Raw genomic sequence first — 15,664 nt, forward strand, 5'->3', positions numbered from 1 at the left:
TGGAGATTTTTTTTTTTTGCCAACAGAATTTGATTCCACTTATGCTGCAAACCTGAACTAACACCATTCAGATGCATACATGGGAGTACAAACATCATGAAACAATGAAATCTCCACGTTGAAAAGGTTTACCTAAAAGCAGTGAGGTACTCCACATCACCCATCGGGGGATCTACTCCTCCGGTCCACGCTATGTTCACATTAAAACCAACACCTGCACCTGATCCCACCTGCAGACAGCAGGACAAACAAGGACACAGCAACAATCATCATCACGTGTCTTTAGCCATTCTTTTTGTAAACTCTGCTGTCTTTGCATTTCAGTCAGTTTCACTTTGTGTCTGTGAGCCTCCAGTTGTCTGTCTGCCTGTTCATCATCAGTTAATCTCTCTCTGTCTTCTGTTGCTTTCCTGCACAGTTCTCAGTCACTGACCTCCTGCATCCTGCAATCAGGTCTTTTCTCTCCTGTGACCATATTTGCCATTTAAACTCAAATAGCCACCGGTTCTCGTTGATTTGCCTCTTGTTCGTTCCTGTGCACTACATTATGCAAGTGGAGATCTTATTGGCTAGTTTGGTCAGCCAAGATTGAAACTTTTGGTTTGTCGAATCCTCACGACCACAGAAGGACCGGTGGGATTGTGTGATTACCTCCTCCGGAGCTCCGCTGCCAGGAAAGAAGTTTCCATCATCGTAGCGATGGAGGGAAATGTAGAGGACGTTGGGGTCACTGTAGAAGGCCTGCTGAGTGCCGTTGCCATGGTGAATGTCCTGCAGTGACATATCACAGTAGCGTCAGAGAGAAGGTCAGAGGGAACGTATGGTACAGACACAGTGGACACACAGGGACGGGTTAGCCTTTCACTCAGATTCATTTACCTTGTAGTTTAACTTTTTAAAACCTTTTAAAAAATCAGTTTTCCCAAAACTCTCAGGGATCGTCAAGATGCTGTTTTGGTAAATGTGAGACAAGCCTTTGTTTTCCTTTTGCTCTAACTGTTTTTCACTGGAGTCTTAAACCATTAGAAATGGCATTAGGGTACATTTCCAGACTGAGAGATGGAGAATACTGCAGCAGCTTTCTGAGAGTTAAAGGAGGATAAATAGAAATGACTGTGTGATAATATTGTGTGAATGAAAGGACCAATGCAGAGGGTATACTGACGCTATAACTGATGTCTTGATTCGGCAGGTCTGCTAGTAATCAGGTCTGGGTGTGGCTAGCAAAACTGTACTGTGATATCCTAATGAAATGTGGTGAATCACAAATAATTCATAATTTAACAAAGATACAATGAGTCCACAATCACTAGGCCACATACATATAAGGTAGGTTTGGATAGCTTTTCTTTATCCTTTAATATATGAAATCATTATTCAAATAGTGCATTTTGTATTTACTCAAATTATCTTTGTCCAATCACTTCACCTGCAATACTGAACAGTCACATTTAACCCTGATCTTACGCCAGTAAGCCTAAATCCTGCTTCCAGCTGCATCATTAATGCATTCATCTTTCAGTACATTGACAGATGAATGTATTAACATAAATCTGTTTCACCCAAGAAGCACTCATCTGTTCAGGGGGGAAAAATTTTGAGTAAAAATGAAGTTATTATTACACTTTTTATTAAATATGAAATGCCTAAAAATGTATGTAAATATAATGTTTTCTATAGTCATAGAGAAACTCTGTGTGTGTGTGTGTGTGTGTGTGTGTGTGTGTGTGTGTGTGTGTGTGCCATGTTTACATATCTTTGTGGGGACCAAAAGCTAGAATGTTCCAATACTTGTGGGGACCAACAGCCCATCCCCACCAGTTTAAGGGCATTTTTGAGACTCAACATGTGATTTTAGTGTCAGGGTTACAGTTAGGTTAGGTTTAGGTTTAGGCTGAGGGTTAGGCATTCATTTTTGATGGTTAGGCTAGGGAAAGCATTATGTCAATTAGATGTCCCCACAAAAATATGAAAACATGACTGTGTGTATGTGTGTGTGTCTGCCCTCTCACCCAGTCCACAATGAGGATCTTGCCCACTCCAAGTTTCTGCTGCAGCAGCTTGGCAGTAATGGCGACTGAATTGAAGAAACAAAAGCCCCTGTGCAAACACATTAAAAAAACATATTAGTCAAGCTGAAGATGTAGTCAGAGAGAAATGTAGTCAGAATACTGTGACAGGTGTACTGACATAGCCGTGGACTCCTCAGCATGGTGCCCTGGAGGACGAACAACTGCGAAGCCATTCTAGAGAAACAAGCACAGAGTGAGGGGACGCACACACAGCATGATCTCACACTCACAAGCATCGGTGAAAGCCTTACCTTTAACTCCCCTGCAGCCACTCTGAAGGCCAGCTCGATGACTGAGCCCACCGCCATGCGCACTGCAGCCGATGAGTGCATCTCATTCCACACTGTGTCACTGTCCACCTGCAGGGGGCAGCACACAGTTCAGACCAGGGCTAGCACTAACACAGGCAGACAGGCTAGAAAGAGAGAATCTCACCCCTATTCCTCCACAAGGAAGAACAGCGTACATCTTCTGGCTAATCGGACCTGGAACGAAAATCAGCAAGAGTCGAGGTTACGGCACATATTTACATGAAGTACTCGATACATTTTTTACAAGTGGAAATAATAATAACAGACAAACAGTAAAGTGGGTACGACATCAACTCAACAGACTGGCACACAGGCAACAGCCAAACACAGGATGGAAGGACCATAACTGGGTTGTCAGAACACACACTCACTTTAAGCTCAAACTAAGTTGACTTATTTCAAACTATCATCACAACATCTGAATGTTATCAACCTTTATGTGATTACAAATGATGTTTCCTAGGTAAAGTACTAAGTTACTACTGGGTCCCGAGCTTTTTTTTTTTTTGCAGTCACGATGCTGGCAACCCTGTGACATTACTGTCTTATTCTTCTCTGTGGAGTAACTGAGAGGAAGCTGGATTTGGGTCTCTGATTGATGTATTGCTTCATTTCTAAGAATTAAAAAGGAACATTTAAAGAAGTGATAAAACTCATGCTAACTCGTACAGCAAAAGTTAAGCCAGGGCTGCACTTTTCTCTGCAATGCAGATTTACTTTAGTCCAGCTTCAGTGTATAGAAAGTGTAGACAGACAGACAGACAGACAGGTACCGAGCAGCTTCTTGTGGTCCAGTTTGTGCCGATTGAGCGGACTGGTTCCATACAGCAGGGTGTGGAACTCTGAATGGACAGACTGGATCTCATCCAGAGACGCTTTACGCCCACGAATCCTCTGCTCACACACAGACAGAGAGTAATATTTGCATACAACAAAATCACCTTTGCAAGAAATGACAGAAGTGCTGAACCATGACTTGCTTTTACACAGTGTACAAATCAATAAACTGAATTGAACTAATCCTTGCAGGCTCTGCCGTGAGTGTGAAGGCCTTATCTGAAACTTAAGAATGTGTGTGTACCTCACAGCGGCCCAGCAGGCCTGTCTCCTGCAGTCTGGACCAGATGCTCTGAACTCTCCCAGCATGCTCTGGGTGGATGTGAGCGTTCCCACACACACACTGATGTTTCAGCATCAGACTGTCATATACAAGCCCTGGAGAGGAAAAAGATACACACAGATATGGCAATGAAATAAAAGCCTGTACTTCAGCTGTAATACCCAATGATCACCACAAGATGTCAGGAGCAGCTACCAATTACATATATTTGTGTGCTGCTGCATAACGTCTGTTTTTATATTTATAAACTGGAATTTAACACTGGTTGGTCTGTTATGGATTAGAAAACAAAAGATCCACTTTAAGCATGAAATGAGGCAGAAAACTGGTCACAGCAACACAATAAGAACACAATCTATGAAGATTTAAGATTTCGAAATTTACAGCCGCAAGTTTACTCTGAAATATCTGTCAAAGAGAGACAGGTCACCTTAATCACCAGCTTTCATTAACAGGATTAATATGAGCATGCTCTCTGGAGCCTCTGTTTTCAAGCTTGCTCAACATTTTTCCAAAGCCACATCCGTCAGATCTGCCCTCGTTTAATCATGGTCAGCCACAGACCCCATCTCAGGCTAAGCTCATGTTAACGTGAACTACTTTTCTACATAAAAGAACTGGACTAGGAAAACAACAGCACAAAACTCATGGTTTGGGTCTTTATTTTGGTACCAAAGAGCTAAAAGCTAATTTAATACCAGAATAAATCTGTTTAATAACAGGCACAGTGTGAGGTGAATACGGATTACTTAATTCAAACTTGGAGCAGAACAGGTCATTATTGTGACGCTCCCTCTCTCTGGCTTTGAAAATGCCAAGAACGCAGCTTACAGTCTGAATAAACTTTATAAGTGTGCCAGCTGCACAGTGTGAGCTGAAGTAATTCTAGGTGAGGCGATTAAAACGTGAAGTGCTCAGACTCCTCTGTGTAACAGTTTAGTTTACAGTACTCATGCAAAGAAGTCTCATATGGAGCTGTTGTCCTGTGGATTCAGAGCATGCAGTACAGAACAATCTGTAACCTGCACGTTCTCGACAGGCGCAGATGAACAGCACATCAATGCAACATAAAAACAGGAAGAGCTCTTACTGGAAAATAATCAAATATAAAACAAGGTACGAGTGATGGGCTCATGCGCTGTTCATCTGAACCGTCAACCGGAGAGAGTCAGATCCCTGTTGCTAGGCAACAAGTATGGAGGCCTCCAGTAGGCAGACTTGACACCATCACATTCTTATCCAATGAGAAACCAGATGTGCGCACGCACAACCACGTAAGAAGCGCAAACACAGAAAACTGACCGGTAGTGAAGAGGTGTTTGATGGGATTAACGGCAGCTGCAGGAGAGGACTGCGCTCTACCCAGGGGTCTGTGGGGCAATGAGGACTGGAACACGCCCAGCTGCTGCAAGGCCTGATGGGACAGGGATGGAGGGAGAGAAGAGACAAAAAGTAATGATTCACCGCAGGAGGATGAATCACAGATCAGCTCATTCACTGCAGCGATGGAGGAGGATGTGTGTGTTTAAGGAGAGCACACTTAAAACCAGTCCTGTCTCTCTGTCTCTGCCAACGCACGCACACACACACACACACACACACACACACACACTGAAATCACTATTCAAAATATTGTATCATTCACAAAAATTGTGTTTCGTTTTCATGACATTTGGACTGACTGTCCTGAAATCTAACTGATCACCACCCCCTCATAGTGTGTGTGAGAGATTTCAGGTTTGTGTAACCACTCCACACACACACACACACACACACACACACACACACACACACACACACACACACACACACACTTGTTGATGCCGCAGTGACATCACCAGCTGATGACTCAACCACTGGACTCACCGCTGTGTGTGTGGATGTGTGTCCTGTATGTCTGTATATCTTCGAGTGTGTGTCTTTTAGTGTCCACCCACACGTGATGAGTCACCCGGATCGCAGCAGGGAGCACAGCAACACTCCCTATATATAGACACCACAGAGTGTGTGTGTGTGTGTGTGTGTGTGTGTGTGCATCATTATGTTGAGGCTGGGTCAGCTTGAAAGCTTTTGTCTTTCTACCACTGTTCAACAACGTGCCCCAAACATCCAACCTGATACTTGAAGTACTGCGCAACAACAGGTCCTGCAGCAGAGGATGTGAACCCCTGCAGAGCCCTGATCTCATCATGCAGTCTCCCAGGAAGCATCCTCCCTCTGATTTTGCATATTACTGTATACACTGTATAAAAGCAGTGATGTTGTTCATATTCAAACGCCATCTTTTTTTGTTTTGGTTAAGCGTCTGATTTCTTCTTCTGATGATGACTCATCGAGTACTGGTGCAAAAATAAATGAATAAATAAATAAATAAAGCTGTTTCTCCACAATCACAGCATCCACTTTAACCCTCCTCTCAGTAAGTACCACCCACAGTGAACACGGGTCAGAGGTGTCATGGGGCTGGAGAGAAAAAGATGACTGAAAAACACAGTAAAGAGTGCAGGTTAAATGCACTTAAACTCAATGACCACTAGCACGCACGTCACACATGAACCTTTACGGTCGGGTCCAGAAGTATTTAGACAGCAGCACAATTTCCTACACAAATGTTGCCTCTGTACTAAATCAATGAAATGAAGCAATCAAGATGCGTTGAAGTGGAGACTTCAGCTTTAATTCAAGAGGCTGACCACAAATCTTGCATTAACCATTTAGGAATTACTGCTATTATTATACACACTCCCTCCACAGGCTTAAAAGTAACAAGAGCAGTGTACCATAACTGAGTATATCACAAACCTTTTAACACTTGGAATTATTTGCAATCCGCAACTGCTTGAAGTCTGCAACGAAGCCAAAGCCAAACCAAAAACTGAGAGTTCTCCTTCTGTGGCCTCAGTGTTGTGTGCTCAGGTAAGCTGGTAACCAGTCAAGACCTCTCCATGTTTTGCCGAGGCGTTTGTGTTGGACCATTGCAAGGCTGAACTGTGAAGCACTATCCTATCAGTTTTGCAGCATCTTGTTGAAAGTACAGTTTGCACCAGCAGTCACATAATCAATAAACAACAGTGGTGCGGTAGTGTCTGTGCCTTTATATAAAATGTATATAAAAGATGGACACGGCCTCTGTGACACCAGCCACTGCTCTAAGAAACATTAAAAGTGAGGCTATGATGAGCACTGGAAGGATCTGACCGTTAAACCGAGAAATACAACAGTCACTTGTCAATCAATAAATATATCTATGATAATGTATTCAATAAGACCTGAACTGAATGATTGTGACCATAAACTCATCACAGAAGTGTTTACAAAAAAATGTCTGCACTTCTTTAGAGCTGGTGAAGTCGCCCCCTGTTGGCCATTTGACAAAAGGCAGGCTTTGCCTGTTGAGGCTTTACTTCTTAGATATGAAAGGCAAGTCCTTAATGCTACCATGTTGGAGAGGCAATCAGGTATATGAATAATGATGCTTTCTTGTCCTTGTTCATGCTCTTATCATGTTTCACACTTGAAAGGCTGTTCTAATCTGGCTGTTTGTGCTCGTCACTGTAACCACTCACTTTGAGGTTAAACTACTTACATTCACTAATTGTAGATTTAAATGTTCTCGACTTTACTCAATGTTATGAAGGGCTTTTGTTTACCAGGGATACACTTCTGTGATTATCACCTTTATCTGCCACGTGTAGTGTCCGTGGTCTTTTGGTGTTGCTCAGCTCATCCTTCTTTTTTTGGCGATTTAACTGTTGATACCAAATTTTGTGTGGATTTTAAACCTCCTCCTGGCATCGAAGGCTGATTGTGGAACGACATATTTAGAATACCAGATGGCAGACTAAATAGGAAAGAATTAGAGTTAGCATCACTGATCCACTTTGAGCAAAGTGATCCTTACGTTCAGTCAGAGTCCTTGAGCAGTGTTGTGCTCACACACAGTTAGACGTCACTACCCTGCACACTGCCAAGTGGTCTGAGCATCACATTGTATAAGCTGGCTCTTCAAGAACACTTGGCCTCGTCTAAGACAGACAAATATGCTTTGTCAAATTTTTGAAAATTCAATGTGCGTTCTTTTTCCTGAAAGCAGATAAGACACGTTATGCAATCAGCTCAGCCCAAAAGGAATACTCTGGAGTGATACGTAGATGTACTGCAGCTCAGAATTGCTATGTGTGAAAACAGTTGTGCGTGGGTGAAAAACACCTGAAGCCACCTCAGCTTTAGACTGAAGTAAGAGGCCGACCATTAGCTGGGATGAGTCAGATCACTAACGCAAAGCAACCGCTGTAACAGAGCAAACGCAGCGAGATACAAAACAGCAGGAAGGCGGTCAGTGATGCATTTGTGTGACTCATCCCTCTGTGGGATGACGCTGTGGAACCAACAAGTCCTGAGTTTTAAGACAGACCGTGGGCTTTGAAGGAGCACCTGTTGGACACCTTGTCATTATCAGATGAGCCCAAGCACTCACTAACTGACCACACCCATTTACATGAACCAAGCTGATTATCAATGATGCAAAGCTGCACTGTATTCACACACAAACCTGACTGTAACTCCCTCTCTCCTCTTCGTCGCCCTCCCTCAACTGAATGACATCTTCATCCTCTTCCTCTTCTTCCAGCTCACTCTCGGTGCTCTCCCCTTTGATATGCACGCTTCCACGCTCCTCCTCACCCTTCACGTGCACGCCGAGACGCTCAGATGAAGGCGTGCTATCATCAGACCCCTCCTTCTGAAGCCTGATTGGATGAGAAGAAAGAACAGAGTGAAAAGGTGTGTCCAGGAGCCACATATACATGCTCTGAGAGCGCACTCTTCCTTTACGAAAACTAGCTTCTGGGTCAGATTTACAAAGCAGGGCAACTGATCGAGAACCTGCAACTGAACAAAGCACCAAGAGCGTAAAGCTATTCGAACAGGCACAGCCGGTTCATTTCAATAATGATGTTGGCATGATCTACCAAGAGCGGCACAAATTAGCAGGCTGGACACAAGTAGATCCTGGTGACAGAATGAGTCATCTATTGTTGTTGTAATCTGACAAACATAACAAGCTCGAGTTTTTCAGTGTTTCCTTCCAGGAAAAACAGCAATTCAGAAAAATGTTTTGATTCAAGAGCAAAATCAAAGGAAACTGAACAAGATCCGTTCGGGTCTTAAGACTGAGTCTGAGGGCTGTTTCAGTTCAAACATTTCCACCTTACAGACCTGAACTCTGACAGGTGACTGATGGGATGTTTAGGGAGTAAAATATCTACATCAATAACAGGAGCGACACACTTTATGTTGTTATGTAAGTCATAGAAAATTCCTAAAAGTTTAATTGTGATGATGAAGAGCTCTATAGCTGAGGCTTTAACGCTCTCTGCAGTTTTCACTCCCAACGTTTATAACCAAAAACACTGCTCACTGTTTCACTCACTGTAAACTCGACTCTCTGTAACAGATCCATGACCTGTATGTGTTTAGCACCAAAGCACTTGGGTTCACAGTTTGAGCCATCCATTAAGAGCTTGTTCCGCTAACAACCATCTCAGCTAAGCCAGGAACACCAGCTAAAAAAATGTGTAGAAATAATGGCAGGCAACCACAAACCTAAACTGTGTTGTGAGTCATATATATATTTCTCAAAACTCTGAGCTCAGAAGAGGAAACTGTGATGACTACGTCAGCCAATAGGATCAGTAAAAATGTAAAAATAGGAGCAGCCACACTCTTCATTTCTACAAATATATAATAATATATATATAAATTTATATTGTTATTAACCAGACTAATAACGAAGCCTAAATAATAATAAACTGAATTAATGTTTTTATACTCATATTTGAGCCGATGGAGTGGACATCTCTGAGAAGTTAGACATTAACAGAACATTCACTTTTTATATTCAGGAATTGTATTTTTAATTTCAACTGTTATTTGCAATCTTAATTAAAAAAAAATAACAGCATGCTTTTCAGCTTTTTTGTAAAGCAGTAAATCTGAAAATTAACAGATAACAACAATAATTCTATTTAGCATTAAACAGCTTCCACATACTGCTGGATGAACCATTACTGAACACAAACGAGGATTTTGGCATTGAGATAAACCTTACATTACGCTGTGGGCTAATAAATTTGTTAAGCACTGTGTGTCACACAGACACACACAAGCACACAGAGTCAGAAATACTGGCACACCTGTGAAGGCCCACCCCTTCATCCTCCTCCTGCATGTCATTGGTCTCTGTAAGCTCCTCCTCTGTTTCCTCTGGGTGAGTGGGTGGTGGCCTAGGTAAATCTGCCCCCTTTGACAGCATCTACACACACACACACACACACAAAGATTATGTGAGAATCTGCACGTGTGCTCATCTGTGTGTGTGTGTGTGTGTGTGTAAATGTGTCTACCTTGTAATGCTTCTCCAGGAAGTGATGGTGCTGCTGTTGAACCACCAGCTGCTGCAGGGCCTGGGGGGACTGGGGCAAAGGTGCGCTCTGCGTACGAGCCAGCGGCCGGTGGCGAGGCAGCTTGTTGACAGCCCGCATGCCACCCGACACACCTCTCTCTGCCGTAACCAGCGGCGATTGGCTGTACATGGGCACTGGACAGGTCAAGGGTCACAGAAAAAGGTGATGAGTTAGGTGCTGTTGTGAATTTTTGTGTATGTGCTGTGTGTGCGATTGTGTTTGCACCACCTAGCATAGCAGTCTGTTGCCTAGCCTGCTCCAGCAGTAGTACGTGTTGCAGTAACGAGGAATGGGCTGAATGAGAGCTGGGGGGCGGAGTCTCCACATCATGTCCCACACCTGCAAAGAGATATTAAATCGTAACTCGCTCCAAAGAATTCATTTTAAACCAACTACAGTCATTATGCACTTTTATGACTGGTGCACAATGACTCACTAAACTCTGATATGAGCAGCGGTCCAGCTCACCTGCTGGAAGGGAGGACGTGGAGAGAAACTTTCCTGTTAGAGCTCCACCCCCCCGCAGCGACTGGATGGCTTGACGCTCTGCCTCTTGCTGGGCAGACAACTTCTGGGAGGGCTTTAGAGGGAGTATTACCATAGTTACCACACAGACACATATTGACAGGCACCTTATAGAATAGTGTGGCATTATTTCAGCTGTTCAGCTTTTTGCTTAAATTCTCTCCTTGAACAGGAACTGTTTATTTAACACAGAACTCACAGAACAACAAATCTATAAAATGCTGGATTCCTTCTTATGGTACAGATTTCCTACAGTGGTGCAAACAGAGCTACCAAAACTCATCATGAAAATGTATCCAAAGCCAAGACCAAAGAAGTCTAAACACCATGTTTCGTTGTCTCAGCATATTTTACCTTTATGAAAATGCAGGAATAACTAGCTTTACACTGCAACAAAAGAACAGGACTCTTTATTGTTTCCATGTATTCCATATGAAGCAGCCTGTGGATATCTTTCCACTGGCTTCATGTAGAGATGTGCAGACATCAAAAAACCCACTGGAAAAAGAGCTTTTAACCAAATCATACATTTTAAGGATAGCACTCGCTTACACGTGCAAGCTGAAAGTGATCTCTCACCAAAATCAACAGTCATGGAAATAAAAAGGCCTCCTTTGGTTTACTTCTGTGTGGAAAACTACACACATATAGAAAAAGAAGAGCCACTGCTTTATGGATCACGTAGTGTAAGTGAGTAAGACTGACTGCTTTGTAACAAAAGTGCACGTCAGTTAGACGAACCACCTGAGTTTAAAAAGCAAAGCGACAATGAGGCGACTTCTACGCTCACAACAAGGAGGCCAGTTGTAAAGAAGTCACTGGCAAATGACTGATTGACACCCTCGGCAAGCCCTTTCCCAATTCATTTATACAGCTCCATTTAACAACAACAGCTGGCACAAGATACTTTATATTGTTAAGTAAAGACCCTGCAATGTTAGCAAGCAACCCCAGCAATCACACCAATCCCACAACTGTCTATGACTGAGCATTTGGTGACAGCGGGAAGGAAGAACTTCCTTTTAACAGGAAGAAACCTCCATCAGAACCAAGCTCAGAAAAAACAGGATATGCAGATACTTATAGAACTACAGGTACATCCACTGTGTAACAGTGTGCGTGGCGAGTCCATCGGTGTGGGGGTGTATAGTGTGTGTTTGTGTGTTCTTGTGTCAATGGATATATGCACCACAGTGACTCACCGTGATGTGTGTGTTGGCAGGGAGGCCCAGCGAGATATTCGGCAGGGAGGGTGAGGTGTAGAGACTCAGAGGACTCAATGTCCCATCAGCCCCCAGCGTCTGATGGAGAGACCTCAGCTGCAGAAAAATAAACAAGCAAGCAGTTTTTAGTGTCCTGCACAGGGAGGAAACAGCAGCAGTTCAAAAGTTGGTCTGTGGTTCAGTACTATGGTTTGATGCCGCTTCATATTTGCAGTCATCACAGGTACACAGTTTGTCAAATTTAGCACATACTGGGGCAAAACATAATTAACTACTTATTCTTGTTACCAGACCATTTCCTGGAAGTTTCTTGGAGGAGCACAAAAACAGGAAACTTCCATGGCATTTGTTCCACACTCGCTCAGCTTAAATAAACAGAGCAGTCTTGTCAGCCATGAAGGCCTTTAAACATTACTCCATAGAGCCTGCTTAAACATGCATTTGATACAGTTGTGCCCAGTATATTATCCATATTCAACACCACCCTTAGAAATATGCCTCTGGAATAAAATGAAAAAATGAAATCAAACTGTCTTTGGCCATGCTTGACTTTAATCTCTAACTAGAGCCCGACTGATATCTCAGTATCAGTGTTTATAATGCCCAACAATTGAAAACTCAAAAAGTAAAGAGATGGGAAACCATGTTATGAGCATTGATGTTGGATAGTTTGACCACCAGAGGGCGTTCTGTGTACCCACTTGTAGCCAAACACAACAACCAGGTAATCCAAACGGCATCGAGCAGAGTGTAAATGAGTAATCCGAAACATGATTATTTAACTGCTTTGTCATATTATCTTCATAGAGACTTACAACGAAAACATAAAAAATGTCAGGCGAATCATTTCATGTGTCTTTAAAGTCATATATTGAAATAACCAACCAAAACCAACCAACTCTGCTGAGGCTACAACTAAGGTTTGTCTGTTAGGTGAACTCTGGATATCATCTCAGTATGGTTTGTCTCTTATCAACAAAACAGCAAAACCTATTGCAGATATGGCACATCTGGTGGTGTACCACAGGGTTCCATTATGGGATCTATGTAATTCACATCACACACTCTACGTTCCCAAAAATAAGGGCACAGGAAAAGTGTATTATTCCACTGAAACCCTTTAACACTAATCACTGTACCTCATTCATGAGTAGTAAAGGCTACATACTTCAAATTCTTCTTGATTTTATTCTCCAGTATCGAGAATCAATACTCTGTCAAATAAAAAAAGAAATTATGTTAAATTATAATTTTACATTTAGATTTGTAGGTTTTGCTTTTTTTTCTTCAAAGGTAAATAAAAATAATTGTAGACATTGCTGAAGTTTGATCTTGTAGGGGTGGTGCAGATCCCTCACAGCAAAACGATTCTGAATTTTCTGTGGCCTTTTTTAAATGTCTCTTTTTATTCTGTTATACTATTGTGAAACTGTAATTAGAGGTTCAAGATTTGTCTCTGTAAGCACAAACCACAAGGATACAAATAAAATCCCCCCTCCAGGGTGCAGGGAGTACTTTAGAGTTTCCCTCCAGTGACTAGCTCTGAACCACTAAAGGTACAGTCAGATATTTATAAGTCAGTATTTTTGCAGCCCTATTTCTGCGTCATAGTGAGCGAGCAATTTTATCTTTGACATTTGACAAACAATAAAAATTCCAGGATGTTTTCTTTTCCAAGATTTTTGTTGAGTGCTAAAATGGTTTATACTTTGGCTGTGAGCCAAACAGCACCAAAGTATGCACAGCAAACACAACGTACAGAACAGAAAACACAACTACACACAGAAACACTCTGCAGATACAGCAAAGAATCCAACACAGGGGCAAAGTCAGAGTCCTGCCAAAGTTCAAGGTGATTAAATGCTGCCTTTTGCTGCTCAATCATCACTTTCACACAGCTGCTTACATGTCGTCTGTTACAGTTTCCCCCATATCGTCATTTTTGATTCAGTGCTCCACACTGAACTGCAGGGGGCAAACTCGAGCTTCGTGTCGAGTTTGAAGAAATGAAAATGAAGCCAGCCTATGTGTGTGTGCGCGTGTACCTCAGTCTGTATGTTGGGGACTGATCCAGTATTGCCGTTGGCAATAGCTGTATTGGAACTGTTGGGACTGCTGGGACCTGACCCCGGAGCACTGTTACAGAGAGAGGAAACTGGTGGAGAGACACAGACACAGGAATAAATGAGCAGCAGAGGAATTCATTTTAAATTTCTGATTAAAGCAGCTATTCACACTAAACACTCTGCACCTGAGAGCTTATTTGCACTTTGCACATCTTCTCAGAATGAAAACGTAAGCGTCTCTGCTCACCTGATATCTCTATGGCTCTCTTCTTGAAGGTGCTGATGACAGTTCCGTCCTTCCTGCGGAGGAGAGGGGAGCTCCGCCTCTCTGCCACTTTTTGCTTCAAGCGTGAACGCACCTTCAGGTTAGGCTCAGAGACTGGACGAGTAAAGAGAGAGGGGAGATAAAACTGCTCAGCTCAGAGACATGAGTGTAACAGACCATTTCCTGTAAATACTAAGCTGTGCTCGGAACGCAGGTGAAAGAAGAACTGTTATTTTGTCGGCTGCTGATCTGTCTTGTTTTCCTTTTTCATTATAGGTCAATGGTAACATGCAGTGGTTTGTTTTGGCAGAGGACTTCAGTGATATTTTAAGTCACCTGGTGACTTGCCAACAAGATTCTATCAGGGCAGACCGAGAAGTCTGCTAATCCTACATTACAATTTGGCTGGGTCGTTTGCTAAATGAGCAGCCACAGTGGATTTCAAGCTATTTTTGGTGTATGGGTCAAGGTGAGGATAATAAACAGTAGAAGGGAAAACATGAAGTTTTCAGTGCCATAAACAGTATCTGGATCCAGAGGGATAATATGTCACTGCTTACCCGGTGGCATCAGGGCAGGCAATGACAGCTCTGCCTGGCATTTGTTATGCTAAAAACCATTTTCATTATTGCGAGCCAGGCAGCAGAACCTGGACACGGTATCCCGGGACACACTGGAGTATATTTACAAAGAGTGAGTTTAATCTGGTCTATGTGATTTACACAAGTGCCACTGAAGAGCACCTGTGTCATGCACATCTACAAAGTGTTCCTGCCTCTATATTTGGACGACTGGCTAAAAGGAAGAACCCTTTAGAGCTGAAAACAACACAGCATGGATGCTTCTATCTGCAATTGTAGTCAATTTTCCATCTAGCACAAATTTGAACCTCTTAAAATCTGGCAGGTTGCTGGGAGGTTAGGGTACGTGCACATCTACATGGCATAACTGAAACAGAAACCCTGTAAAAGACAAACTGTGAAGCCATGATGCACGAGAGAGAGCATGTAGCTAAAATACAACCTTGTGCTAACCCTACACTGAAACTGCTTCACCCTGGTGCTAGCTAGGTTGCAGACTATGATTATAATTCAGTGTAGGAGCATTAGAAGCTGGGTGTATGGACATGTATATGATCAAATCATATACACACACACATATATATATATATATGTGTGTATAAAGATACATCAGAGCAGCCTCCTACTATATAAAGTAAAGCTAAAATACCTCAGACCTATGTGCTGTGCACGAGTGACAACTACAGTCTTTGCAGTCATGAGCCGGGTGGTGCAGATTCAGTACGGAGGTCCTGCCACATGTCACACCCAGAAGGGAACACACATCCATGTGAGCTTCACGTAGCCCAGCTGCTGCGCTCTTGCCTGTCTTGGAGTGTTGTGGGCGACCTTTGTATGCTGAGCATTTAAACAATTTAACTACAGAGGCAAACATGTTATCCGGTAACTGCTACTTCAGTTGAGACCACAACAGTCAAAAGAAAATGATGTTTCCATCTGCAGCCCTTTATATTTGGCGGCATCTATTTGAGAACCTCCACTTTCCATGTGCACACATGAAAAGCCTTAGGCAGGGAGAGCAACAACAAGATCCCACC

General features: G+C 42.8%; 1 protein-coding gene across 3 annotated transcripts in view; it reads right to left on the reverse strand.

Annotated features, from left to right (window-relative positions):
- The window catches only part of hdac5 (histone deacetylase 5), a 56,966-nt gene that overhangs the window by 5,180 nt on the left and 36,122 nt on the right, over positions 1-15,664 (reverse strand). For all 3 annotated transcript variants that reach the window (XM_031741855.2, XM_039611067.1, XM_039611068.1), the window contains 17 exons: positions 14,029-14,160; positions 13,761-13,870; positions 11,695-11,811; positions 10,436-10,547; positions 10,196-10,306; positions 9,908-10,101; positions 9,698-9,816; positions 8,056-8,251; positions 4,806-4,917; positions 3,465-3,598; positions 3,157-3,277; positions 2,508-2,557; positions 2,324-2,431; positions 2,191-2,246; positions 2,013-2,100; positions 652-771; positions 133-230 (listed from right to left, as the gene is read on the reverse strand). In XM_031741855.2, coding sequence (XP_031597715.2) covers positions 133-230; positions 652-771; positions 2,013-2,100; positions 2,191-2,246; positions 2,324-2,431; positions 2,508-2,557; positions 3,157-3,277; positions 3,465-3,598; positions 4,806-4,917; positions 8,056-8,251; positions 9,698-9,816; positions 9,908-10,101; positions 10,196-10,306; positions 10,436-10,547; positions 11,695-11,811; positions 13,761-13,870; positions 14,029-14,160 — 1,978 coding nt within the window. The remainder of the gene's footprint in view (positions 1-132; positions 231-651; positions 772-2,012; positions 2,101-2,190; positions 2,247-2,323; positions 2,432-2,507; positions 2,558-3,156; positions 3,278-3,464; positions 3,599-4,805; positions 4,918-8,055; positions 8,252-9,697; positions 9,817-9,907; positions 10,102-10,195; positions 10,307-10,435; positions 10,548-11,694; positions 11,812-13,760; positions 13,871-14,028; positions 14,161-15,664) is intronic.

The sequence above is a fragment of the Oreochromis aureus genome, linkage group 4, assembly GCF_013358895.1.
Source record: "Oreochromis aureus strain Israel breed Guangdong linkage group 4, ZZ_aureus, whole genome shotgun sequence".
NCBI classification, from domain to species: Eukaryota; Metazoa; Chordata; class Actinopteri; order Cichliformes; family Cichlidae; genus Oreochromis; species Oreochromis aureus.